Genomic DNA, 25,596 nt, shown 5'->3' on the forward strand with positions numbered 1-25,596 from the left:
GGGAGGGCTCCAGGGTGTGTCTGGCCCATCTCACTCAGTCCTCATTGGCTGGACCCCAGCAGCAAGCTAACCTATGGGTTGGAGCATCTGCCCCCTGGTGGTCAGTGCATGTCATAGTGAGCGGATGAGTGGCCTTAGCATATCATTAGCATATTACACTTTGTTTTTAAATATATATTTTATTGATTTTTGTTTTACAGAGAGGAAGGGGGAAAGTTAGAAACATTGATGAGAGAGAAACATCAATCAGCTGCCTCCCACTGGGGATGTGCCCGCAACCAAGGGACATGCCCTTGACCGGAATGGAACCCAGGACCCTTCAGTCCACAGGCCGACGCTCTGTCCACGGAACCACACTGGTTAGGGCAGCATATTACACTCTGATTGGTTGTACGGCCGATTGGTTGAACGGGCAACCCTGCTCTTAGGATATTACGCTTTTATTATAGGATTCGTCTCATTATTTAATCCTCGCCCGAGGACATTTTTTCCATCGGTTTTTAGAGAGTGGGAAAGACAGGGAGAGAGAAAAACATCGATGGGAGAGGACTCATTGACTGGTTTCCTCCTGCACGCGCCCTCAGCGGGGCCGGGGAGGAGCCTGCCATCGAGGTACAGGCCCTCGAATGGAGTCGAACCCCCGTGGGCGCTGTGACCCGCAGGTTAACTTTATGGGCCCCTGTGCCTGTGAGACGGACTCCGTTCACAGTCATTAAGTGACGGAAACATGACTTCAGCCGCCCTGCGGCCTAGGATCGCCCTCACGCACATTCCTCTCCGGGCCCACGCTGCCAGCAGGGATTACCCCGGGCCTCCTGGGTTCACCGTGAGCATTTGCAGGGATTAAACGGGATTAAAGGGGCAGAGCCTGCTGGCAGAGCAGCCTACCCTTTTATTTTTAAAGATGTGTTTTTAATGACTTCAGAGAGGAGGGGAGAGGGAGGGAGAGACGGAAACGTCAAGGATGAGAAATAACCATGGATCGGCTGCCTCTTGCATGCTCCACACGGGGGATTGAGCCCGAAACCCAGGCCTGTGCCCTGACCGGGGATCGAACCCTGACCTTCTGGTTCCTCGGTGGACGCTCAGCCACGGAGACACACCCAGTGGGGCCTGGCCAGGCTGTTCTTCTAGACAGTAGGGCCCAAAGCTCCTCTCCTCCTCACATCCTCTACTGGGGATGTGCCCGCCACCAAAGTACATGCTCTTGAGCGGAATTGAACCCAGGACCCTTCAGTCCCCAGGCCTATGCTCTACTCTATCTGGAGCCAAACCAGGCAGAGCTCTTGTTTCTATCTTAAGGGCAAGTAATTCCAGGGAGGCTCTGATAATTAAAGCACGGGCTTTGGAATAAGACAGTCCTGGATTCAAAGTTTGGATCTGCCAGTTTCCTAGTTGTGTGCTACAGGCTGATTTATTTATTTTTTTTTTCTGTCCTCGCTGGTTTGGCTCAGTAGTTGAGTATCAGCCTGCAGACTCAAGGGTCCCGGGTTCGATTCTGGTCAAGGGCATGGACCTTGGTTGTGGGCACATCCCCAGTGGGGAGCATTCAGGAGGCAGCTGATGGATGTTTCTCTCTTATCGATGTTTCTGACTCTCTATCCCTCTCCCTTCCTCTCTGTAAAAAAACAAACAAACAATAAAATATGTTAAGAAGAAGGAGGAGAAGAAAAGGGTTTACCGATCCTTCAACCTCGTGCACCCCCTACCCTGTGAGTGAATGCATGCGGATCACCTCCGTCGTTTCGCGGCCACCACCTTTGAGGGTTCCTTGGAGGACTAACCAGAATGGTGCGTGCTGGGCAGGTTCGAAGCCAAGCCGTGTCACCTAAGCGGCGTTTGCATCCATACCAGATCTCTTGGCTCCTCCCAGGCCTCTCTCCTCCCTCCCTCCCTCCCCTTTCCTCCCCAGCAGCGGCGGTGGCTGCGGCCCAGCGCCCGGGACGCGGAGGATGTCCGCCCAGGCGAGCAATCCATCCATCCAGAGCTGATCACAAAGCAAACGCGGGGGACCCGGGACCCGCTGCAGAGGGCGGCGCATGCTCAGTGAGGGCGGAGATGCCAGCGGCTGGAGAAATATGACAGGGGGCGTGGCCACGGGCGTGGCCTGGGAGGGAACGGAGCTGGGCATGCTCAGTGCGCCCGGGAGGCGGTGCCTGCGGCTGGAGGGGCTCCAGTCAGGGGCGGGCACGAGGGCGTGGCCGAGGGTGTGGGTGGGGCGAAAGCGAGGCCACGCATGCTCAGTGCGCCGGGTCTGGGGCGGGGATCCTTTGCGGCTGAAGGGGAGCCGGGCTGGGGCGGATCAGGGGGCGGGGACTGTCATGGGCGGGGCTTCCCCGGGGCGTGGCCTCCGGAGCGCGCATGCTCAGTGCGCCGCGCCCCGGGGCGAGGAGCCTCGCGGCTGAGGGAAAGCCGGGCTGGGGGCGGGGCTTGAAGGGGCGGGGCCTGTGCGGGGCGTGGCCGCGCGAGGGCGCATGCTCAGTGCCCGCGGCTGCTCCCTCGGTCCAGCGCCGCAGCCGGAAAACCGCAGCGGCGGCGGCGGCGGCGGCGGCGGCGGCGGCCGCGATCGGAGGCACCGGGCGTGACAGGGGGAAGCCCTGAGGGCGTCACCGGCCCGGGCGGGAGCCGGAGCCGGCGGCGGCGTCTCCGGGGCGGGCGGCGGACGCGGCGGCGGCGGGGGGCGCGGAGGAGGCCGGCCGCCGAGATTTTGACGTTTCCGGAGCGTCGCGCCGCCGGCCGCCCCCGCCCGCGCCCCCGCGCCGCGGCCCGAGGGGCAGCGCCCGCCATGGCGGGCCCCGGGCCCCGGCGCCGGCGCTGAGCCCGGCCGCGCCTGCAGCCGCCGCCCGCCGGCCCGGGCGCAGACAAAGGGGAGCGGCTCACGCGCGCTCGCGGCGGCGGCGGCCGGAGCGGGAGGCGGGAGGCGGGGGCTCCCCGCGCGCGGCCCCCGCGCCGCCCCGGCCCCGCGCGCCATGTGAGGCCGGCCCGGCGCCCGCACCCGCCGCCATGGGCGACGCCGCGGGGGACCCGCGCGAGCTGCGGCGGACGTTCATCGTCCCCGCCATCAAGCCCTTCGACCACTACGACTTCCCGCGGGCCAAGGTCGCCTGCAACCTGGCCTGGCTGGTGGCCAAGGCCTTCGGCTCAGGTAGGCGGCCCCCCGCCCTGACTCCCGCCCCCCTGACCCCCGGGAGGGAGCCCCGCGCCCCCTGACCTCCGGGAGGGCGCCCCCAGTTCCCCTGACCCCCGGGAGGGAGCCCCGCGCCCCCTGAAACCCGGGAGGGAGTCCCGCGCCCCCTGACCCTCGGGAGGGCGTCCCCCGTCCCCCTGACCCCCGGGAGGGAGCCCCACGCCCTTCTGATCCCCGAGAGGGCGCCCCGCGCCCCTCTGACCCCCAGGAGGGCGCCCCTAGTCCCCCTGACCCCCGGGAGGGAGCCCCCAGTCCCCCTGACCCCCGGGAGGGAGCCCCGCGCTCCGGCCCCGCGCCCCGCGCTCCCCGCCCTCCGGCCCGCGGGTCCGGGAGGGGAGGACGGAGGGACACGCGCGGCGGGTCGGGGCCGGGGCCCGGCGCCCTGGCCTGGTCGGAGGAGGGGGGGGGGGATGGGAGAAGATGGTCCCGACCGGCTCCTTGGATTCGATCGCGGATCTGGGATCGGGGATCGCGGATCGGTTTGATTTTAGGGCAATTTAGTCGGTTCTGACCTTTGGTTTTCATGGATGCATCCCCCGACCCCCCCTAGCTGTGCCCGCTCCGCCGGCCAGTCTGAGCCGGTGTCCCTGCGGTCGGGCCGCGGGGGGCGTAGCTCCGCCTGGATTTTGACATTTGGATCGAGGCGCCCGGAGTGGCTCGCCGAGGTTGCGGGCGCCGCGGCTGAGCCCCGGTGCCGCTTCCAGTCCGCCTCGGCCTACGGGAGACCCGTTCCTCTCCTCCTCTGCCCGGAACGGATGCGGAGGGAAAGAAGCGCTCCCGCCGCGGGATGTGTTTTATTTTTACTTTTCAAGCAGGAGAGGGCTTTCCAGGGCGCGGGCAGTGGCCGCCAATGGGCCGCAGAACAACAGGAAAAGGCCTCTGGCTGGGCCGGGAGCCCGGGTCGCTGGGAAAACGGGAGTTTTGCTGAGAGAGCCGGAGGCCGCGCCCCTTCTGGCCTGGCGGTTCCGTCCGGTGGCTTTTAGGGTCGTTTTGGAAGGTTCCGGGCCCGGTTCATCCTTCTAGGGCGTGTGGTGTGTTTGCTGGGGGAATGCCTCAGGGTTACACTCTTTTCTCCGGATGTGAAGGGAGCTCAGGGGTCCAGCTAGGAACCAGCGGGTCAGGGCTCGATGCCCGGTCAGGGCACAGGCCCGGGTTGTGGGCTCCATCCAGTGAGCGGTGTTCGGGAGGCAGCTGATCCGTGATTCTCTCTCATCACGGATGTTTCTCCCTCTTCCTCCCCCTCCTGCTCCCTTCTCCTCAGAAATCAGTTTTAGAATTTTTTGAAGATGGTTTGGGGCGGCAGGGGGTGGGGAGTGGCTTATGCCCCTTTAGAATTGTGACAGGAGGCGGGTCGGGGTTTAACGCGCGCTCGCTGCTCCGGGGTGCCCGAGGCTCTAACCCGGCGACGGGAAATCATCTGAATCCGTGTCAGGCCCGTTTCCCGTGGGTGTATTTGTATTCCTGTGACGGCTCTCTTTGCACTTGGATCCTCGGGCTTTGATACGTTTTAAAAACGGGCGTCAGGCGTAGACGTGATTTTTTTAAAAGGTCGTCTGGGGGGATGTCCGTGTCCGGGTTCCTCTGGGCCTGAGCATGTCGGGGACCCGAGGAGGGGCGCAGAGCCTGCCCGTGCGGTTTTATCTCCGGCACCTCTGCCGCCCGCGGGAGGAGAGGGCGTGTGTCTCGGTGCTGGGGTCAGCGGCCCAGGAAGCTGGACCCCCGGGAGGGTCTTCAGAGGAGGGGACGGAGGGTGCGATGGCGTGTGGATGGGCAGAGAGGCTCCTCACCGGAACCGGCCTCCTGTGTGTGTGTGTGTGTCTGTCTGTCTGTCAGGCACGTCCTCTAGCTTCTGGGCCCCGGAGGGACCCGTAGGGAACACGCTTCTGGGAGAAAGGAAGTGAAGGAATCGGATGTAAGCACAGCCCTGCTCGGCCGGCCTGGGCTCCGGGCTGTGCACTGAGCTGCCCACTTGGGATTGGGGGCTCCTGGCACCTCGGTGATGTCGGTGCTGTGTCCCCCTTTCTAGGACCCTCCCCCCCTCACCCCCACGCAGTGCACAGAGAGGCCGCACGGCTCCGCTCCTGTCACTCTCTCCCCGAGGCTGGAGGGCGGGATCTGACCGGCTCCGGGTTTGGCATGCTGCGGACGGGAGCACGTGGCTCCGTGCTTCCCACAGCACCCTCCTCCGCTGGGCTGTCCCGTTAGCGGGGGAGCAGCCGGGAGGTGCTGTGCTGGCGCTGACACATCTGGCCGCGGTGGGCCCCGTGCGCTCAGGCTCTGCCGCTGAGCCAGCCCTGCTGCCTGCCGGCTCGGCAGGCCTCTCTGCTCTCCTCCGCGGCTGTGAAGAGTGCCGGTCCAGCCTGGGAGCAGCCTCCTTTCCCTTAGAGAGCGGCCCTCTCGCCCTGTCAGCGGCCTCAATGGGTATTGTTGGCACTTAGTAACATTCGCCTTGGCAACAGTCGGAATGTACGAAAGACCAGGAAACCCCCAGCCCCGAGACCTCAGCGCGATGGAGACAAAGCGAGCGCCTCGGCAGCAGTGCTGTGCTGGCGGATTGTTTGTTTCCGAGCCAGCGTCTCAGAGCACAATGTACGGTGTGGACGGGGAAAGGGCGTTTTCCTCCTTCTGATGTCAGTGTTCTTCATTTGCTGCAGACACTTAGGCAGGAATGCTAACCGACTACATGTTTCAGAGGTCTCACCTAATAGTCAGTTAATCACTCGAAAATCAGCCCACCTTTGCTCTGGTTACTAAAATCACTTCTTTTTAAAAATATATTTTATTATTGCCGAGACCGGTTTGGCTCAATGGATAGAGCGTCGGCTTAGGGACTGAAGGGCCCCAGGTTCGATTCCGGTCAAGGGCATGTACCTTGGTTGCGGGCATATCCCCAGTAGGGGGTGTGCAAGAGGCAGCTGATCGATGACTCTCTCTCATCGATGTTTCTAACTCTCTATCCCTCCCCCTTCCTCTCTGTACAAAATCAATAAAATATATTTAAAAATAAAAAATAAAAAAATAAATAAAAATATATTTTATTGATTTTTACAGAGAGGAAGGGGGAGGGATAGAGAGCTAAAAACATCCATGAGAGAGAAACATCCATCAGCCGCCTCCTGCACACCCCCCAACTGGGGATGTGCCCGCAACCAAGGTCCATGCCCTTGACTGGAATCCAACCCGAGGCCCTTCAGTCCGCAGGCCAACGCTCTATCCACTGAGCCACACCAGTCAGGGCTAGAATCACTTCTTTAATGATGCCATTGGTATAGGGTCTTCGGGCATAGGGTTTTGTCTTTTCCCATGATAAACTGTCTAACTTCACATATTCAAGAGCAGTCCATTTTAGAAGCAGACGTTGAAAAGCCACCTACTAGGAAAACGATAGCAGAAATCCATGGTGGGCATAGAAGGAAGCGTCTGAGCCGTAACAATAAACAAAGCGGGAGCGTCTTACCTGGAAAGCAGACAGGCGGAGGCGTCGCTGAGCCCGGGTCCTGTGTCAGCTGTGAACCCCATCCTTCTCCAGACTCCAGCTGCCAGTTGTTTATTTTGTGGAAGAATGCAGACCCGGCTCTGAGGGTCAGGCGTCAGCTTGTTTGGATGCGTTGTAACCAGTAAACAGATGCTTCTCAGGACTGGGAGCGATGGGCCGGAGGAGGAGGCAGCCTGCGCCTTCTGATGGACAGCCCGCTGCCCCTCTCCCCACAAGGCCGTCCCCGCGTTGCGCCCCCGGCCGCGGAGGAAATGGTGGCGCGGAGCTTCCGCACTGAGGTCTGGTTTGGAGAGCGTGGTGGGCACTTCCTCATGCCTGCCGCGTCATCGTTTCCCTCTGTCCCATGGCGTCTCCCTCCGGCGTCTGGTTCAGCACATCAGGGCGCTGCTCTTACACACACACTGGACACTCTGTGTTTGTCCAGCACGTGCTGGGCCCAGGCTGCCTCCACGGAGCCCGCCGCGCTCATGGGGGTGAGGGCGGGCCTCAGGGGGCTCACAGCAGAGGCTGGCGTGGGAGGGAAGGGTGAGGGAGAGAGACATCAGTGATGAGAATCATGAATCAGCTGCCTCCTGCACGCCCCCTGCTGGAGACTGAGCCCGCCACCCAGGCGTGTGCCCTGATCAGAGATCCAACCGTGACCTCCTGGTTCATAGGTTGATGCTCAACCGCTGAGCATGCCCACCGGCTGCTCCCAGTTACTGGGAATTACACCTCCCGTGGCCGGCACTTCCCTGTCTTCTCTCACTGAACCCCAGGAGGCAGGGTGGAAGGAGGCTGGTCAGGGGCTGGAAACTGGCAGTCATTCCCGTTACACTGGCGGAGCCCAGGCCAGAGGCCAGGAGCTCATCACACCACCCCTCCGAGCGGAGTCTGCTCTTGACCGCCGCCCGGCGCGGGTGAGGCTGTCCGGCGCGGGTGAGGCTGTCCGGCGCGGGTGAGGCTGTCCGGCGCGGGTGAGGCTGTCCGGCGTGGGTGAGGCTGTCCGGCACGGGTGAGGCTGTCCGGCACGGGTGAGGCCGTCCGGCACGGGTGAGGCTGTCCGGCACGGGTGGAGGCTGTCCGGCGCGGTGGGGGCTGTCCGGCACGGGTGAGGCCGTCCGGCGCGGGTGAGGCTGTCCGGCGCGGTGGGGGCTGTCCGGCACGGGTGAGGCCGTCCGGCACGGGTGAGGCCGTCCGGCACGGCTGAGGCTGTCCGGCGCGGGTGAGGCCGTCCGGCACGGGTGAGGCCGTCCGGTGCGGGTGAGGCTGTCCGGTGCGGGTGAGGCCGTCCGGCGCGGGTGAGGCTGTCCGGCACGGGTGAGGCTGTCCGGCACGGGTGAGGCTGTCCGGTGCGGGTGAGGCCACCCGGCACGGGTGAGGCCGTCTGGCACGGGTGAGGCTGTCCGGCGCGGGTGAGGCTGTCCAGCATGGGTAGAAGCTCCCGGCACGGGTGAGGCTGTCCGGCGTGGGTGAGGCTGTCCGGCACGGGTGAGGCTGTCCGGCACGGGTGAGGCCGTCCGGCACGGGTGAGGCTGTCCGGCACGGGTGGAGGCTGTCCGGCGCGGTGGGGGCTGTCCGGCACGGGTGAGGCCGTCCGGCGCGGGTGAGGCTGTCCGGCGCGGTGGGGGCTGTCCGGCACGGGTGAGGCCGTCCGGCACGGGTGAGGCCGTCCGGCACGGCTGAGGCTGTCCGGCGCGGGTGAGGCCGTCCGGCACGGGTGAGGCCGTCCGGTGCGGGTGAGGCTGTCCGGTGCGGGTGAGGCCGTCCGGCGCGGGTGAGGCTGTCCGGCACGGGTGAGGCTGTCCGGCACGGGTGAGGCTGTCCGGTGCGGGTGAGGCCACCCGGCACGGGTGAGGCCGTCTGGCACGGGTGAGGCTGTCCGGCGCGGGTGAGGCTGTCCAGCATGGGTAGAAGCTCCCGGCACGGGTGAGGCTGTCCGGCACGGGTGAGGCTGTCCGGCGTGGGTGAGGCTGTCCGGCACGGGTGAGGCTGTCCGGCACGGGTGAGGCCGTCCGGCACGGGTGAGGCTGTCCGGCGTGGGTGGGGGCTGTCTGGCACGGGTGAGGCTGTCCGGCACGGGTGAGGCTGTCCGGCACGGGTGAGGCTGTCCGGCACGGGTGAGGCCGTCCGGCACGGGTGAGGCTGTCCGGCACGGGTGGGGGCTGTCCGGCACGGGTGAGGCTGTCCGGCGCGGGTGAGGCTGTCCGGCATGGGTAGAAGCTCCCGGCACGGGTGGAAGGCAGGCTGGTGGGAACGAGGCGTTAGGTCGGAGGGAGGGACCCGGTTCTGGTGACCGGACTTGGGGTCCAGGGAGGGTTTGAACTGAAGGCAGTGGGTGCGAGTGTGAGGCCACCGGAGGTCTGGGGCGCACGCGGTCCCCTGAGCTTTTGAGAGTCAGACTGGGAGGTGAGTCGTGATGCCATTGGCCAGTGGGGGCGGGGGGGAAGGGGAGAGCTTCTGGGTGGAAGCACGCCACCATTGTCTGAGGAAACCTTGAACTTGACATGTTGGCCACGTCTCTGAGAAGCCTAGGCGGCCGAGGAGGAGGGGGGGGGGATGACAGCGTGGAATTGTGTGTAAATGCGAGAGCACCTGGAGGGGAGGAGGTCCCCGGGCGAGAAGGCGCTGCAGCAGGATCCAGGGCAGCGAGCACTTCCAGTGCTTGAGGGGGGGCGGGGGAGGCCCAGATGGCAGTGGGTGTGGAGGGAACTGCAGGGGTCATTCCTCCAGGAGCTGCTCCTCTCGTGGGCAGGTCTCATGAGGCAGCTTAGAGGCTGTGCTCATTGGTGACGGAGGGAGACCCAGTGGGCGCACACACAGCTCGCAGCCTCCTCACTGTCTCCACAGGGAGATGGGAACCCCCGGCTCCTGCCCACACTGCCATTCCGGCCCCCACAGGTCATTCCGGTCTCCCCTTCGTGTGTGCGTGTGCGTGTGTGTGCGCGCGTGTGTGTGTGTGTGTGTGTGTGTGTGTGGTGGAGTGAGGCTTCCTGTGCCATGGGGAAGAGATGGAAGAGATGAGCAGCCGGAGGTGTGGTCACGGGAGGTGTGGTCACTGCAGAGCAGAGGAATGCTGCCGGCCCAGCACCTCGCCCGCCCGCCCGACATGTGATGGGAAGGAGGGAGCGAGCTCTTCCCTGGCTTCTGCTCCGAAGACTGCCCTGAGTCACTCCCGGGCGCGGGGTGCGGGCCGTCCTGGTCCTCGTCCTTGTCCTCGGGGCCAGGACCCGGACAGGGACACATGCTGCCGTCCGGAGGCCCCCGCGGCGGGCGGAGGCGCCCTGAGCACCCGAGCCGTAGGCAGTGACTGTTCTGTAGGGAATGGAGAGCACCGGGGCAGGGAGGTGCCAGTCGCTGAGCGATGGGAAGAGCCCCCATGAAGGGTGGGGAGGAGCAGCCGGGCTGCTGGGCGCAGAGGTGGCTCTGAGGGGGACACTGCGCCGGGGCGGAGAGCGGCCAGGGGGCCTTCCCTTCCGGGCGCTCGGCTGCAGCGGGCAGCCACCCAGCCTCACAGAAAACGGCCGTCGCCTGGGGCAGCACGCTGTGCCCGTTGGCGGGTTCGGACCCAGAGCCGGAGGGTCACTGCACGGTTGGCGGCTGGGCCGGGCTGGGCACGAGAAAACCCGTCGGCGTCCCTGGCAGGCCCGGGAGGGTGCTCCCTGGATCCCTCTTATCTGGGCCGCACCGGGAGCGGGCGAAACCTCTTATCGCCGTGCCTGTTTATCTCCCAGCGCGCGTTTCGGTTCACGGGTTTCAAAACGTGATGCAAGCCCGAACTGCTCTGAAAACAGAGTCCGCCTGTGGGTAGAATGAGACCTTTCCCGGTCGCACGTGACTCCTCAAGACTTGGGCCGGGACCGGTGTGGCTCAGTGGATAGAGCGTCGGCTTGGGGACTGAAGGGTCCCGGTTTCGGTTCCGGTCAAGGGCATGGACCTTGGGTGCAGGCACATCCCCAGTAGGGGGTGTGCAAGAGGCAGCTGGTCGATGACTCTCTCTCTCATCGATGTTTCTAACTCTCTATCCCTCTCCCTTCCTCTCTGTACAAAATCAATAAAATATATATTAAAAAAAAAAAAATAAGACTTGGCTGTAAAGTGACCTGCTTGGGCCCGGCCAGCGTGGCTCCGTGGCTGAGCGTCGACCTAGGAGCCAGGAGGTCACGGTTCGATGCCCGGTCAGGGCACAGGCCCGGGTTGTGGGCTCCATCCCCAGTGTGGGGCGTGCAGGAGGCAGCTGATCCCTGATTCTCTCTCATCATGGGTGTTTCTCTGCCTCTCCCTTCCTCTCTGAAGTCAATAGAAATAACATGCACATGTGCACAGCGACCTGCTCTGGAACAGTCACTGCCGCCGCGGCTTCTCTGGGGGGGAAAGGGATCTTTCGCCATTTTTGTGAAACAGCTCCTGGGTGCTGGGTGAGGTGGGTCCTCGGCTCCTGGGTGCTGGGTGAGGTGTCCCTCGGCTCCTGGGTGCTAAGCTAGGTGGATTCCCAGCGAGCGTGTCCCCTGCCCAGCAGCGGGCAGCCGGTGGCCGCTGGTGGTTGCAGCTGCGGGAGGAGCCTGCTTTCCATTATTCAGTGGGCGGCTATTTTTAGATCGCCCCCAGATCCCAGATCGCTCCGGCTACTGCTGACCCGCTTCCGGCGTCCCGCCTGGGCCCAGCTGTGCGTGGATATTTGCACTCGGCGTGGGTGCCGTCCCCTCCCCGCCCTCCCCGCCTTCCTCCGTGTGAGAGCCGAGTGCTGGCTCCGGGGGATGCTGTCCGGCTCGCCTTCGGCACCGCCGGTCCGCTCCTTCGGGAGCGAGCAGCTGCCGTCCTCTCGGGAGCCTTGGCGGCGGTGGCAGGGCCACACCGGGCACACGCGTCCTCTGCGGAAGCCTGGAGCGCCCCCTCTGCCCCCAGAGCACGTGCCCGAGGAGCTGCGGGAGCCTTTCTACACGGACCAGTACGACCAGGAGCACATCAAGCCGCCCGTGGTGCAGCTGCTGCTGTCGGCCGAGCTGTACTGCCGCGCGGGCAGCCTCATCCTCAAGAGCGATGCGGCCAAGCCGCTGGTGGGCCACGAGGCCGTGGTGCAGGCCCTGGCGCAGAAGGGGCTGTACGTCACCGACCAGGAGCGGCTGGTGACCGAGCGGGACCTGCAGCGAAGGCCCATCCAGATGGTGAGCCCCGTCCCGACGGGGCAGGGGCGGAGGGCGGGGGGGAGCGCCTGTCCGCGCACGGCCGGCGTGACCCGGCCAGCCTCTGCCTGTCATGTGTGTTCGTGCAGTTGCGAAGCATGAGCTTTTCTGCAGAGCTGGCCTGGGCCATGCAGGCAGGGCCCTGCAGGACGGTGCCCCCTTTACATGTTCTTATCGGTGTCAGAGAGGAAGGGGAGGGCGGGAGGCGGCTCTCGGATTTCGGGACGTCCCCAGCACCTCGGGCGGCTGAGCTGTCCCGCTCCGTTGCAGAGCGCCCACCTGGCCATGATGGACACGCTGATGATGGCCTACACGGCGGAGATGGTGAGCGTGGAGAGGGTCATCGCGTGCACCCAGCGGTACGCCCCCTTCCTCCAGGCCACCGACCTGCCCTACGACATCGAGGACGCCGTCATGTACTGGATGAACAAGGTGGGTGCACGGGGGGGGGGGGGGGGGGGGGGCAGAAGGCAGGTCCTCGCTCACGCTCCGCGGGGACTGCGGGTGGGGAGGGACCCCGAGCTCCCTGCCTCTTCCGGAGAAGATGGCCGCCAGACACGGGCTCTCCCCGCCCCATCCCGCCCCCGCCCCCGCCCCCGCCCCCGCCCCCACAGGACCGAGGGGTCTGTCTCTGCTGCTCACAGCTGGTGTCGCCCGAGCACAGACACTTCATTACCTTCTGTTCTAGGTCACAGCAAGAGCACAGGTTGTGCAATCTTGTTAACATTTCCCACCCCACCCCACCCCCTTCTTAAATGTCTTTTTCTTTCTTTTTCTAACTTTCTTTTCCCCCCCAAAGGGGAAGGGAGAGGAGAGAGGCTCCTGCTGGCCTGTCCCACCCGCAGGGGTGCTGGGCAGCCTCTGAGTCCGTGCGCTCACCCCCCCCCCCCCCCCCCGAGCGGACGCAGCCCCCGTAGGCGCCTCCTTCCGGCCGGGAGGGGAGGTGTCCCCTGGAGGGGGCGCTGCTGACACACAGAGGCGCGGGAGGCGCGTGACAGGCCTTCCCTCCGGGGCTGTGTGCGGCAGGTGAACGAGCACTTGAAGGACATCCTGGAGCAGGAGCAGAAGCTGAGGGAGCACCACTCAGCGGAAGCGCCCGGCGGTCAGAAGGTACGCGTCTCCGCTCAGAACGGGCCTCGCGCGGCTGCGGGCGCGCCCACGCGGGCCGGTGCCCCGGGAAAGTTCACTGGCTCTTGGTGACGGTGCCAGTGCCGGAAAGCCATGCCGGGAACACGACCTCCGTGGAGCACCAGGCAGAGGGGAGTGGACGGTGGTGCTTAGGAGACTGCCAGCGCCTTGAGCTCAGGTTCTGAGCTTCGTTTGGAAAAAACAGTGGTTTAGACTTTGGTGAAATGCATGGAGCCCCACGGGAACAGGTCAGGCATCCGCCCTGTGATGGCGTGTAGGAAGGCCGACTTAGCCGCAGAGTCCCAGCAGCTGTGGGCGTGCACACGGGAGACTGTGGGCGTGCACACGGGAGACTGTGGGCGTGCACACGGGAGACTGTGGGCGTGCACACGGGGAGACTGTGGGCGTGCACACGGGGAGACTGTGGGCGTGCACACGGGAGACTGTGGGCGTGCACACGGGAGACTGTGGGCGTGCACACGGGGAGACTGTGGGCGTGAACACGGGAGACTGGGCGTGCACACGGGAGACTGTGGGCGTGAACACGGGAGACTGTGGGCGTGAACACGGGAGACTGTGCGCGTGCACACGGGAGACTGTGGGCGTGAACATGGGAAGACTGTGGGCGTGCACACGGGGAGACTGTGGGCGTGAACACGGGGAGACTGTGGGCGTGAACACGGGGAGACTGTGGGCGTGAACACGGGGAGACTGTGGGCGTGAACACGGGGAGACTGTGGGCGTGAACACGGGAGACTGTGGGCGTGCACACGGGAGACTGTGGACGTGCACACGGGAGACTGGGCGTGCACATGGGAGACTGTGGGCGTGAACACGGGGAGACTGTGGGTGTGCACACGGGGAGGCTGTGGGCGTGAACACGGGGAGGGCCTTCTCCAGGTGCGGACTGGACCCGGTGACATGTATGGAACATGGAAATAGGTCAGGGCGTCCGCCCTGTGATGGCGTGTAATCAGGCCGGCGTGCCAGCGTGCGAGGGGCCGCGGAAAGTGGGGCACTGGGTCGCAGGGACGCGTGCAGCGGACGTGCTGCTGGAGCCAGCAGAGCAGGGGCTGGGTCCACGGGCTTGTGTCCTCACGTTTATAAGACTGACTGTCTCGAGAGTCTGTGTCTCAGGACGTTAAAGGGACGAGTCTGCTCGGTGTCATTGCCCCTCTTCAGAGAGAGAGATATCGGTGAGGGGCTCTCGGGCCGGCACGGGGGAAGGAGTGCCTTGGAGAAGGGACACCCCTGCGTTCTAACTGCTTCCGCTCGAGGTGGAGTCTCAGAACAGCCTCCTCTCCCGGTCTCCGCCGCCATGCGAGCCGCCGCCTAAACCCTCACCCGCTGTGTCTGACTCCGGTTCTCCCGGCAGCGCCGAGTGCCTGGGAGACAGGGCTCTGCCGTCAGGGCCATTGGGAGGAGATGCTGTCCCCCGTACCCTCTGTTCCCTCCCTCCCCCGCCCCCCCGGGGCCCCTCAGAATGACAGGCCCGTTTCCCGACATAAAGGCCCCTGGAGAGCCTGCCATCAGTCTCCCAAACACGCGTGACCTCTGAGCCCTGCTGTGAGTGGCAGGCGCTGACATCCCAGACCCGTGTTCTTTGGCACCTGCTCTGGGAACCTGGTGTCGAAAACCTGCAATGTTCTCATCGACGCGGGTGTTCCATACGTGTGTGAACACACAGAACAAACACAGGCTCTCACAGTGCGCCACCCTCACATGCACCGCCACCCTCACATGCCCCGTCACCCTCACATGTGACTCCTTGCTTACCTGGGTCCCTCTTCACGCTGTTATTTCCACCAAATACTGCGAGGCCTCGGCAGCCTGATTGGGCGACCTTCCCTTAGACCCCGCCCTAGTAGCCGGGCTCCATCCCTCCTGGATTTACGAGGATCCCGCTGTCAGCAGGTCTGTCCTCGCTGCTGTCTGTATGAACTTAACGGGTGTAACGTGTTTCTGTCCGTGTGCGCTGCTTGTAAACGGACTGTGGGCTGTAAGCTGGAGTGTTACCCGGCGTTTGGAGAGGTTACGGGCCGTCACTGGGCCCGCGGTGGGAAGTCTGCAGCTTCACCGACACTAACCCTGACGACTTTCCTTTCCCTTCCCCTCCGCTGCTCCTCTGAAGTCTCCCTCCAAGTGGTTTTGGAAGCTGGTGCCCGTAAGTGTGCCCTGAGAACCGTGATCGTAGCGTGGCCTTGTCGTGTCCTGCCATGCGGTCACACGTAGCTGTCAGTCACGCAGAGGGACGCCAGGCATGACACTGGGCAGGGAGGTGGAGCCCCGCCACAGCTGGCTGGAGCCTGCAGGCGTTTGACATGAAAGCATCTTTGCTTATCTTGTCAGTGACCACAGACCATCATGACCAGGTTTTTAAAAAGCATGTTTTTTTTGTTTGTTTTTTCTCAGTACATTTTATTGATGTTTTACACAGAGGAAGGGAGAGGGAGAGAGAGTGAGAAACATCGATGAGAGAGAAACATCCATCAGCTGCCTCCTGCACCCCCCCCCCCACCGGGGATGTGCCCGCAACCAAGGTCCATGCCCTTGACCGGAATGGAACCTGGGACCCTTCAGTCCACAGGCCAACACTCTATCCACTGAGCCACACAGATTAGGACAAAAGCATTCGTTTTAATGACGTTCGTGGGAGTGAATGTGAATTGCATGCGTGGATAGTTTGTATTGTAAAGTCACATTTTTGAAAGAATTCTCTTCAGATGAGTTGTAGGCACCTGTGCTAGAACGTGACCAACGGTCCTCACCAGCTCGGACTTCCCGTTTCCGTTCTGGTGAGACCGGAGGCTGGTCTCCCAGGGCTGAGTCTGGGGTTGGCCCACTCACAGTGTCTGGCGTGCCTCCACGTCTCTGGCGGATGTTGTAAACATGGACATTCACTGCTGAAGCCCAGCAAAGCTGTGTGCGCGCGCACACGTCCACACACACGTGTGTGTGCTTGTGCCTGAGCTTGAGCGTGTCCATGCATCTGTCCATGCATCCATGCATGTGTGTATGTGTGTGCGCCTTGAGCAGAAGGTGCTGGGCAGAGAGCACGGCAGCAGCCATGATCCCTGCCGGCTGGGACCTCCGCCCCAGGGTGAGCCGGGCACGCCGGCTGCTGCCGGCTGGAGGCAGTCATCAGTGCAGCTTTCCGCAGCGCGTGTGTGTGGTGTGTCTGTGTGTGAGTGTGTGTGTGTGAGTGTGTGTGTGTGTGTGGTGTGTCTGTGTGTGTGTGAGTGACGTGGCGAGGCGCCGGTGCTGAGAAGAGAGGATGCTGGTGACACGGCGTTGGGTTGTGTCAGACCACAGCACCCGCGTCCCCGTGTGCCCGTCTGAGCGCTCCCCCGCTGCCTGCAGGCGCGGTACCGGAAGGAGCAGACGCTGCGGCAGCTGCCCTGCATCCCGCTGGTGGAGAACCTGCTCAAGGACGGGGCGGACGGCTGCGCGCTGGCCGCCCTCATCCACTTCTACTGCCCCAGCGTGGTGCGGCTGGAGGGTGAGTGTGGGGCGGGCGCCGGGGGCGTGCGTGTGCGTGAGTGTGCGTGTGTGTGTGTGTGTATGCGGGTGCGCGCGGGGGTGGGCGCATGGGGACGCGGGCGGTGGTCACGGCTGGCGCGGCTTCCAGTCAGCTGGGTGATCGCTGTGACCGAGGGGCGGCGAGAGGCGTGCTTGCTCTGTGTTGAGTGAGTGTGCGTGTGTGTTAAGCAGACTCCAGGTGCATGCGTGTGTGTGCGTGTGCGTGCACGCCCGGAGTCGCGAAGTGGGGTCTGAAACGTGTGTTTTCCAATCCACCCCAAGTGCTCACCTCGCTCTCTTCCCGTTTGAAGATATTTGTTTGAAAGAAACCATGTCTTTGGCTGACAGCCTGTACAACCTGCAGCTGGTGCAGGAGTTCTGCCAGGAGCACCTGACCCAGTGCTGCCATTTCTCGCTGGAGGACATGCTCTACGCCGCTGCGTCCATCAAGGTGCGGCCGCCCCCTCCCCCTCCCCCTCCCCCTCCCCCTCCCCCTCCCCCTTCCCCCGGGACCCGGCTCCGGGAGCCGCAGGAGCTGTCAGTCAGCCAGGGCCTTCTGGAACAGCCACACATGAGAGAGAGAGAGAGGGAGGGAGGGAGAGCCGTATGCAGCTGCGTGAATATCGTCAGAGCCGGAGAGAGGGGCTGGAGGGGAAATGCACTGGGTGCAGGTCACTCCTGCTGACCGTCCTTTGTGAGCTGCGGTGCTGGGACCCTTGTCCCTCCCTCTGCTGACCTCTGGTGGCCACGCACGGTACCACCGCCCCAGCGAGCAGGAGCCCCCTGAGCAGCTGCACTTCACCGTCTGCCCTCCTCCCTCCAGAGCAACTACCTGGTGTTCATGGCGGAACTCTTCTGGTGGTTCGAGGTGGTGAAGCCGTCCTTCGTGCAGCCCCGCGTCCTGCGTGCACAGGGAGGTGCGTGCGTGCGTGTGTGTGTGTGTGTGTGTGTCCGTGTGTCCGCGCCCCATTCCCTCCCCCGCCGAGTGTCCTGCGCGTGAGCGGGAGGCCGGTGGCACTCAGCCCCTCCGGCGGGGGAAGCCCTGTCCGCTCAGGCTCGGCGGTGACCTGGATACACCCGGCTGGAGGGTGAGTGTGGGGCGGGCGCCGGGGGCGTGCGTGTGCGTGTGCGTGCGTGTGTGTGTGTGTGTGTATGCGGGTGCGCGCGGGGGTGGGCGCATGGGGACGCGGGCGGTGGTGAAAGCCACAGGTGCTCCGGGCGGGGCTGACGCCGGAGAGGAAGCGGCAGCGGCTGGGACGCGGGCTTTTAGCTCCGACTGCCGGCCGCGTTCTCTCTGCATCGTGCACCCAGCCCGGCTCTCGTCCCCGCTGAGATTCTGTTTTCACCATGGTTACCCAGAATCCACTTCCATGTGCCGTTTGAACCTGTCCTTAGACCATAGGAAGGTGTGTGTGTGTGTGTGTGTGTGTGTGGTTACCGCAGTACCAGGATCTGGTGACTGCACATGCTAACAGCCGTCAGAAATAAAGGCCTGGCCAGTGTGGCTCAGTGGCTCAGCCTTGACTGAACTAGGAGGTCAGGGTTCGATCCAGAGGGCACATGCGCAGGCTGTGGGCTGGACCCCCAGGAGGGGGCGTGCAGGGGGCAGCCCATCCATGATTCATCGTTACTGCTCCTGTCTCTCCCTCGGGAATCAGTAAAGATTTTTTTTTAAAAGAAGATAGCTTTACATAGACTGGGATTTCCCTGTGCGTAGTAAGGGAAGCTGAGGTTAAAGTGATCTGTGGCCTGGAATTCCTGAGATGGTGTTGGAAACGCGCTGCCCGTGTGTGTAACGCTGAGGGTTTTTGTCTCTGTCGCAGCTGAGCCTGCAGCGCCCGCCCCGGACGCCCGAGCCAGCACCGCGGACAGCTCCCCGGGCCCCACGAGGTAGGCCCCTCCCCTCCCGCTGGCCACTCACCCCGGAGCCCCGAGCCTCAGCCTCCCCCGGGGACTTTGAGCTGAAAAAGCCGGCGTAATGTGTTTCAATTTGGCTGGGATACAGTCTCCTGTTGGTCATGGTGGTCTCGGGTGTACAGCATAGAGATGCAGCATTTGCATGCCTTACCTAAGTGTGGTCACCCCCTGATTCCGGTGGTCACCTGTCACCGATTAACGTACCACCGTACGCCTGGCTATGGTCCCCTTCACGCTTGTCTGGTCTCAGCCGCCTGTGTACAGTTTCCACGCAGAGCGGAAGCACACAGCAACATTGTAACAGCGGCTGTGACGTTGTAACAGCGGCTGCAACCTTGTAATGGTGTCTCGGTTTGCGTTGCAGCGCGGGAGATGTGTTCCCTCATCGCTTGTCTTCCAGACACGCGCGCCCCCAGCCTCCTGCAGCCTCAGGTAATCTATCGGAAAAGCCGAGGGAATGCCACGTCAGCAGGTTCACTGCGGGACGCCTGAGAGTGAACGTGAACGGACACGCACACCCAGGGTGTGAATTCTGTTCAGTCGCTATAGTTTACATTTTTTATGTGATCGCAATGACTTTTTTTCTCCATGCGAAGGAGGAATCCGGAGGTCTTCGTCCATGTCTTACGTCGACGGCTTCATAGGGACGTGGCCGAAGGAGAAGAGGTAAGCGGGGAATTCCGTCCGTCTGACGTGACCGGGAAGCGCTGCGCCGTCTGTCCCCTCTGCCGTCGGTCACATCGCAGCGCCTTCCCCGAGCCTCTCACGGGAAGGGGGCGGCGTGGGCGGGACCGGCCGCGGCTGCGAGGGGAAGGTCATGTCCTCACCTGACCTTGAGGAGGAGACCCCGTGCATCCAGCCAGCTGCGGCTGGAACATATCGGGGGGGGGGGGGGGGGGGGGGGGGGGGGGGGGGGGGGAGGGGGGGGAGTTCCTCTGTGCTCACGTGTCCTGTGTCGTCAGGGTTCCCAGTCTCCATGACGTGACACACAGTGCACGGGAGGGCGCGGAGGGTCACCCGCACACTCTACCGCTGACAGGAGGGACTGGAGCGTCCTGGGTTCGGGTCCCCCCGGGCGCCCGGAGCGGCCTCTGCAGGTGCCGGGAAGACTGTGATCGTAAAAGCCATTTCTCTCCCGGGATCACTGAAGGGTCTTCTCTTTGGATTTCGTTCAGGTCGTCCGTGCACGGCGTCTCGTTCGACATTTCCTTCGACAAAGAGAACACGGCGCCGAGGAGCGCCCCCAGCCGGGGCATCCCCCGCTCCGTCAGCAACGAGGGGCTGTCCCTGAGCCATGGCCGGGCAGCCAAGACCACGAGGAAGAGCCTGACCTTCCAGCCCGTCAACGGGGAGGGCGAGGCCGGGGGCATCGCGGAGGAGCTGGGCGACCCCCGCGGGGGCTTCCCCACCTACGTGCCCCACCCCCCGCCCAAGCTCGGCTCCGGCGAGAACTCCCGCCCCCGGCTCCCCAACGGGGCGCTGCAGCCCGGCCTGCTCCCGGGCGAGCCGGGCGGCCCCGGCGAGACCCCGAGCATCGAGGAGGCGCTGCAGATCATCCACGACACAGAGCAGCGCCCCCCGGCGGCTCCGCCCGGCCACGTCGCCAACGGCTTCTTCCTGCACAGCCAGGACCCGAGCCCCCCGCCCGCTGGCCTGCAACTGCGCCCGCCCAGCCCCGACCCCCTGGCCAGCCCCGCCGGCGCCCCGAGCCCCGGCACCGACGACACCGAGGTGGACACCGGCATCCACGTGCCGTCCGAGGACCTGCCGGGCACGGTGGACGAGGACTCCTCGCTGCGGGACTACACCGTCAGCCTGGACTCGGACACGGAGGACGCGCCCAAGCTGCTGCGCGAGGCGCCCAGCCCCTGCCCCAGCTCCGTGAGCACCCGCTCCCAGCCCGGCAGCAGCGCCTCCTCCGGCTCCGGCGTCCGCATGACCAGCTTCGCCGAGCAGAAGTTCCGGAAGCTGAACCACACGGACGGCCGCAGCAGCGGCAGCAGCTCGCAGAAGACCACGCCCGAGGGCTCGGAGCTCAACATCCCGCACGTGGTGGGCTGGGCGCCGGGCGCGGAGGACGCGGGGCCGCCGGGCAGGGACAGCGCGCAGCTGCTGGCCTCGGAGGTGCTGCAGCTGCGCATGCGGCTGGAGGAGAAGCGCCGCGCCATCGAGGCGCAGAAGCGCAAGGTGGAGGCCGCCTTCACGCGGCAGCGGCAGCGCATGGGCCGCACGGCCTTCCTCTCGGTGGTGAAGCGGCGCGGGGACGGCGCGCCGCTGCGCGAGGAGGCGGCCGGCGCCGAGGACGAGCAGGCGTTCCGCGAGCCGGAGCCCGGGGCCGGCGGGCAGCGCGGCCCGGGCCTGGCGGACGTCAAGGAGGGCGCGGAGGGCGCGGCCGGCCCCTGGCCCCCCTCGCCCACGGCGCCCGGGGACCCCGGCGAGGAGCCGGCGGAGGGCGAGGTGCTGGAGTACACGCGCTCCATCGAGAAGCTCAACGCCTCGCTGGGCTTCCTGCAGCAGGAGATGCAGCGCCTGGCGCAGCAGCAGGAGGCGCTCATGCGCATGCGGGACCGCCAGGCCTGGGTGGTGTCCCCGCCCCAGCCCCAGCCCCCCCGCCCCGCCCGGGACCCCCGGCCCGCCCGGCCCGGCCCGGCCCCCGAGCCCCCGCGGCCCGCGCACCCGGCCCCGCTGCCCCTGCCCCGCAAGAGCGCGTCCTTCTCGGTGCGGACGCCGCGGGCGCCGCGGCCCAGCGAGCTCAAGATCGCGCCGCTGACGCGCACGCTGACGCCGCCGCGCTCCGTGGACAGCCTCCCGCGGCTGCGGCGCTTCTCGCCCAGCCAGGTGCCCATCCAGACGCGCTCCTTCGTGTGCTTCGGCGACGGCGAGCCCGGGCCCGGCCCCCCGGAGGCCCCCGAGCCGCCCGCGCGGCCCCCGGGGGAGCCCGTGCCGGCCAGCGTGGCCGAGGTGCTGGCCCAGCCCGTGACCGAGACCGTGTGCCTGACGCCCGGCGCCGACGCCCCCCGGCCCGCCGGCCCGCCCGCCGCCCCCAAGGGCGCCAGCCTCATCGAGGTGTCGCTCTCGGACCTGACGGCCCTGGAGAAGGCGGACGTGCCCGCCGAGAGGGAGGACGGCGAGAGCGACCGGGAGCCGCCGGACGAGGAGCAGAAAGTGTGCTGCGGCTTCTTCTTCAAGGTGCCCGCCCGCCCACCCGCCCGGCGGGGGCGAGGGGAGAGGAGCCGGGGCAGCTCTGCCCACCAGCCCAGGCCCCAGCCCCAGCCCCAGCCCCAGCCGGCTTCTCCCCCGGGCCCTCCACACACGCGGCCCGCTGGTTTCTAGAACGTTCTCGTCACGGTCACGGTGCACATCCGGAGGTGCTGGCCTTGCGCCTCTGCCTCTCTCCCGCACACGGAGCTGTCGGCCTGGCGGGTGGGGCAGGTGGAGCCTCCTGCTCCTGCAGAGCCCGGCCGGCAGTGCCCCCCGGAGCTGCTCGCAGGGTGACTGCCGCCTCCGGGGCAGCGTGAGGGCCTTTCCGTGCCTTTAAACACAGTCGGGAAGGCGCGCCTCTGTCCCTCCCCCTGTCCGTGGCGGCTGGCTCTAGCTGAGTCCCCGGCTCGGAACCAGAGTCTGTCCTCAGCCACCGGGTGGACGCAGCACCTCCGTGCACTCCCTCCCTCACCTTCGGGAACGTCCGTGTGGGGCTGGAGGGAGGGGGGTCAGGCTCAGCCAGAACGGAGGCGGAGGGGGTGGGCCCCTGACCCTCCGTCTCCGTGGCCGCGCCAGGACGACCAGAAGGCGGAGGACGACATGGCGCTGAAGCGGGCGGCGCTGCTGGAGAAGCGGCTGCGGCGGGAGAAGGAGACGCAGCTCCGCCGGCAGCAGCTGGAGGCCGAGCTGGAGCACCGCAAGGAGGAGACGCGGTGAGGGGGCCGGGCAAGGAGGGGCAGGGGAGGAGGGATGGGGAGGAGGGACGGGGGAGGAGGGACGGGGGAGGAGGGACAGGGGAGGCCGAGCTGGAGCACCGCAAGGAGGAGACGCGATGAGGGGGCCGGGCGAGGAGGGGCAGGGGAGGAGGGATGGGGAGGAGGGACGGGGGAGGAGGGACAGGGGAGGCCAAGCTGGAGCACCGCAAGGAGGAGACGCGGTGAGGGGGCCGGGCGAGGAGGGGCAGGGGAGGAGGGACCGGGGAGGAGGGACGGGGAGGAGGGACAGGGGAGGCCGAGGAGGGGCAGGGGAGGAGGGACCGGGGAGGAGGGACAGGGGAGGCCGAGCTGGAGCTCCGCAAGGAGGAGACGCGGTGAGGGGGCCGGGCGAGGAGGGGTAGGGGAGGAGGGACAGGGGAGGCCGAGCTGGAGCTCCGCAAGGAGCAGACGCGGTGAGGGCGCGGCCGCGAGGAGGGACGGGGGAGGAGGGACGGGGGAGGGCGCGGTCTGAGGGGGGGACAGGAGGGTCAGTGGTTAGAGCTGCTGGTTTGCAGGCGGAAGACGGAGGAGGAGCGGCAGCGGAAGGAGGACGAGCGGGCGCGCCGGGAGTTCATCCGCCAGGAGTACCTGCGGCGCAAGCAGCTGAAGCTCATGGAGGACATGGACACGGTGCTGCGGCCCCGCCCCGCCCCCCCCAAGCCCAAGAAGCAGCGCCCCAAGTCCATGCACAGGGACCACGCGGAGCCCCCCAAGACGCCCACCCAGGGCCCGCCAGGTAACGCGCGCGGCGAGGCGCCAGCCTGTGGGCATGGTCACGTGACTGCACATGGTCACGTGACTGCACGGAGCTCCACTGGCCGAGACTGTCCACACACCTCCCGTCTGGGGAGCCGGGCGGCTCAGGTGCTCGTGTGGCTGTTGTGTGGGTGTGTGTACACATGCAGGTGGGTCCCGTGTACACGTGTGTCCGCCCCGTGTGCATGCATGTGAGTCCTGAGGGCTGCTCCCTCAGGGCGTGACGTTAGCGTGTCTTTCAGTCTCCAGCCTCTCCCTGGCGTCACTGAACACGGGCGACAGCGAGAGCGTGCACTCCGGCAAGAGGACGCCCAGGTATCCGCCCTTCTGTCCGTCCATCTGTCCGCTGTCCCAGGGGGGGGACTTCCGTCTTCCAGGGTGAGGTCACAGCCGCCAGCTCGCACAGGCTGAGCCGACTGGAACAGAGCGGTTAGGACGTGTGCACGGGGGTCTGTCCGCCTTCCAGGGAGCGGGGTCTGGAACCAGTGACGCTGATGAGTCACTTCCATGAACCACAGACACGGCAGCAGGCGGGGTCCTGGCAAAGCCACGGGCTGTGGACCGGAAAGGGCACCGGCTCCAGCTGTTTTCTGCCGAATATAAAGGGCCTCCTCTTTACCCCTGTTCGCCCCGGGCGGCTGCCCTCACCCCATCACCATGTCCCGAACCCGGGGCCGCACTCCTGTGCCGGCTCCTCCGGCCGCCGTCCGGTCCACGTGGAGCCGTGAGCGCCCACAGCGGTGCCCCGGCCGTGGGAGGTGCGAGGGGGCAGCCCACACCGCGCTCACCGCCCACGCCCCCGGCGTCTGAGACGTGGCCGCGTGGCTGCTTTCAGGTCGGAGTCGGTGGAGGGCTTCCTGTCGCCGAGCCGCTGCGGCAGCCGCAACGGGGAGAAGGACTGGGAGAACACGTCCACCACGTCCTCCGTGGCCTCGGGGACCGAGTACACAGGTGGGCGCCGCGGACCTGCTCTCCGGCCTTGTCTGGGCTGTCGTGGGCCAGAGACGCCGCCCTGGGACCGGGCGGCTTTAGTGGATCTGAAGGCCGAGAGGCATCAGCCCAGCCCCGGGGCCCCCGCCCCCGTGTCCATCGGCCCCCAGCCCTGGGGCACCCAGCCCCGTGTCCATCGGCCCCCAGCCCCGGGGCACCCGGCCCCGTGTCCATCGGCCCCCAGCCCCGGGGCACCCGGCCCCGTGTCCATAGGCCCCCAGCCCCGGGGGCACCCAGCCCCGGGGGCACCCAGCCCCGTTTCCATCGGCCCCCAGCCCCGGCCGGCAGGCGCCGCTGGGACCGAGCTTCCCGGGTGCGGGGAGGGGTGTGGCCCCTGGCAGGTGAGGGGAAGGCCCCGGGGTGGGCATCGGCCCCGTCCAGGAGGGACTGCAGTGGCGTTAGAGGGGTCGCCGCCATGTTGTGCGTGTGGGCCCGGGTTCCAGGCCGGGTGCCTGTGGCCGTGGTGCCGGGGGGCGTGCTGTCCTCTGGCTCGGGGTTGCTATCTGCCGTCCATCCGCCCGCAGGACCAAAGCTCTACAAGGAGCCCAGCGCCAAGTCCAACAAGCACATCATCCAGAACGCGCTGGCGCACTGCTGCCTGGCGGGCAAGGTGAACGAGGGCCAGAAGAGGCGCATCCTCGAGGTGAGCAGCCGGGGGCGGGCAGGAGGACGGCGCCGGGGCTGCCTGCCCTGAGGGACACACGTGGCTCCGCACGGCGGGGAGGGTCGGGGTCGCGCTGGTGGGCGCAGGTCCCGTGGCTTCCTTTCCCGCCGCCCTGGCTCTGAGGGCCTGTGCGCCGTGCGTGGGGCTCCGCGCTCAGTGCGCCCTGTGGTCCATCCCGCAGGAGATGGAGAAGTCGGACGCCAACAACTTCCTGATTCTGTTCCGGGACTCCGGCTGCCAGTTCCGGTCCCTGTACACGTACTGCCCGGACACGGAGGACATCGCCAAGCTGACGGGCATCGGGCCCAAGGCCATCAGCAAGAAGATGATCGCGGGCCTCTACAAGTACAACTCGGACCGCAAGCAGTTCAGCCACATCCCGGCCAAGACGCTGTCGGCCAGCGTGGACGCCGTCACCATCCACAGCCACCTGTGGCAGAGCAAGCGGCCCGTCACGCCCAAGAAGCTGCTGCCCGCCAAGGCGTAGGCAGGTCCCGGACTTCGTGGCCGCCGCCGCCCGCCGGGGCCTCCGGGCGCCCGCGGACGCTGCAACCGCCGGGCACAGCCGCTGCCGGGCTGGCGCTCACCGCGCGGGGCGGGTCTCCTCGCCGGTGGGGCCCGCGGCGCCCGGCGCCGGGCGGGGCACGGGCACCACCTCCCACACGCTGGACTGCAGGCGGGGACGGCCGTCCGGAACGGGGGTTACCTGTTGCTTTTTTAAACACTTTCCATTACGCGCTTGTCCTCAGAGGGTTTATTTTGATACTTTTCCCCCGTGGGTTCATGCCGAGGCCCCTCGTGTGTGTTTCCCGGGAGATCAC

At 66.0% G+C, this 25,596-nt stretch overlaps 1 protein-coding gene across 2 annotated transcripts; it reads left to right on the forward strand.

The window, feature by feature from the left end:
• The first annotated feature begins 2,493 nt into the window (after positions 1-2,493).
• Positions 2,494-25,381, forward strand: CAMSAP2 (calmodulin regulated spectrin associated protein family member 2). Of its 2 annotated transcripts, XM_036440174.2 has the most exons (18): positions 2,494-3,145; positions 11,568-11,827; positions 12,116-12,277; positions 12,872-12,955; positions 15,105-15,137; positions 16,334-16,472; positions 16,804-16,943; positions 17,316-17,409; positions 18,316-18,382; positions 18,774-18,841; positions 19,006-19,075; positions 19,585-21,598; positions 22,187-22,323; positions 22,881-23,101; positions 23,364-23,436; positions 23,957-24,072; positions 24,636-24,754; positions 24,957-25,381. In XM_036440174.2, exons 1-18 carry the CDS (start codon positions 3,004-3,006, stop codon positions 25,260-25,262), a joined length of 4,245 nt encoding a protein of 1,414 aa, XP_036296067.1. In that variant the 5' UTR covers positions 2,494-3,003; the 3' UTR covers positions 25,263-25,381. The 2 variants fall into 2 exon arrangements, with proteins under 2 accessions (XP_036296067.1, XP_045438424.1); XM_045582468.1 differs by lacking the exon at positions 15,105-15,137.
• The last annotated feature ends 215 nt before the right edge of the window (positions 25,382-25,596 follow it).

This window comes from Pipistrellus kuhlii, unplaced genomic scaffold (assembly GCF_014108245.1).
Source record: "Pipistrellus kuhlii isolate mPipKuh1 unplaced genomic scaffold, mPipKuh1.p scaffold_m20_p_163, whole genome shotgun sequence".
NCBI lineage: Eukaryota > Metazoa > Chordata > Mammalia > Chiroptera > Vespertilionidae > Pipistrellus > Pipistrellus kuhlii.

Excerpts from the sequence above, each read along its gene's own strand:
- CAMSAP2 (XM_036440174.2), top strand. The coding sequence starts at position 3,004 with ATGGGCGACGCCGCGGGGGACCCGCGCGAGCTGCGGCGGACGTTCATC. Across the intron at positions 18,383-18,773 it reads AGCTCCCCGGGCCCCACGAG|CGCGGGAGATGTGTTCCCTC; the intron begins GTAGGCCCCTCC and ends TTTGCGTTGCAG. Across the intron at positions 22,324-22,880 it reads CACCGCAAGGAGGAGACGCG|GCGGAAGACGGAGGAGGAGC; the intron begins GTGAGGGGGCCG and ends GCTGGTTTGCAG.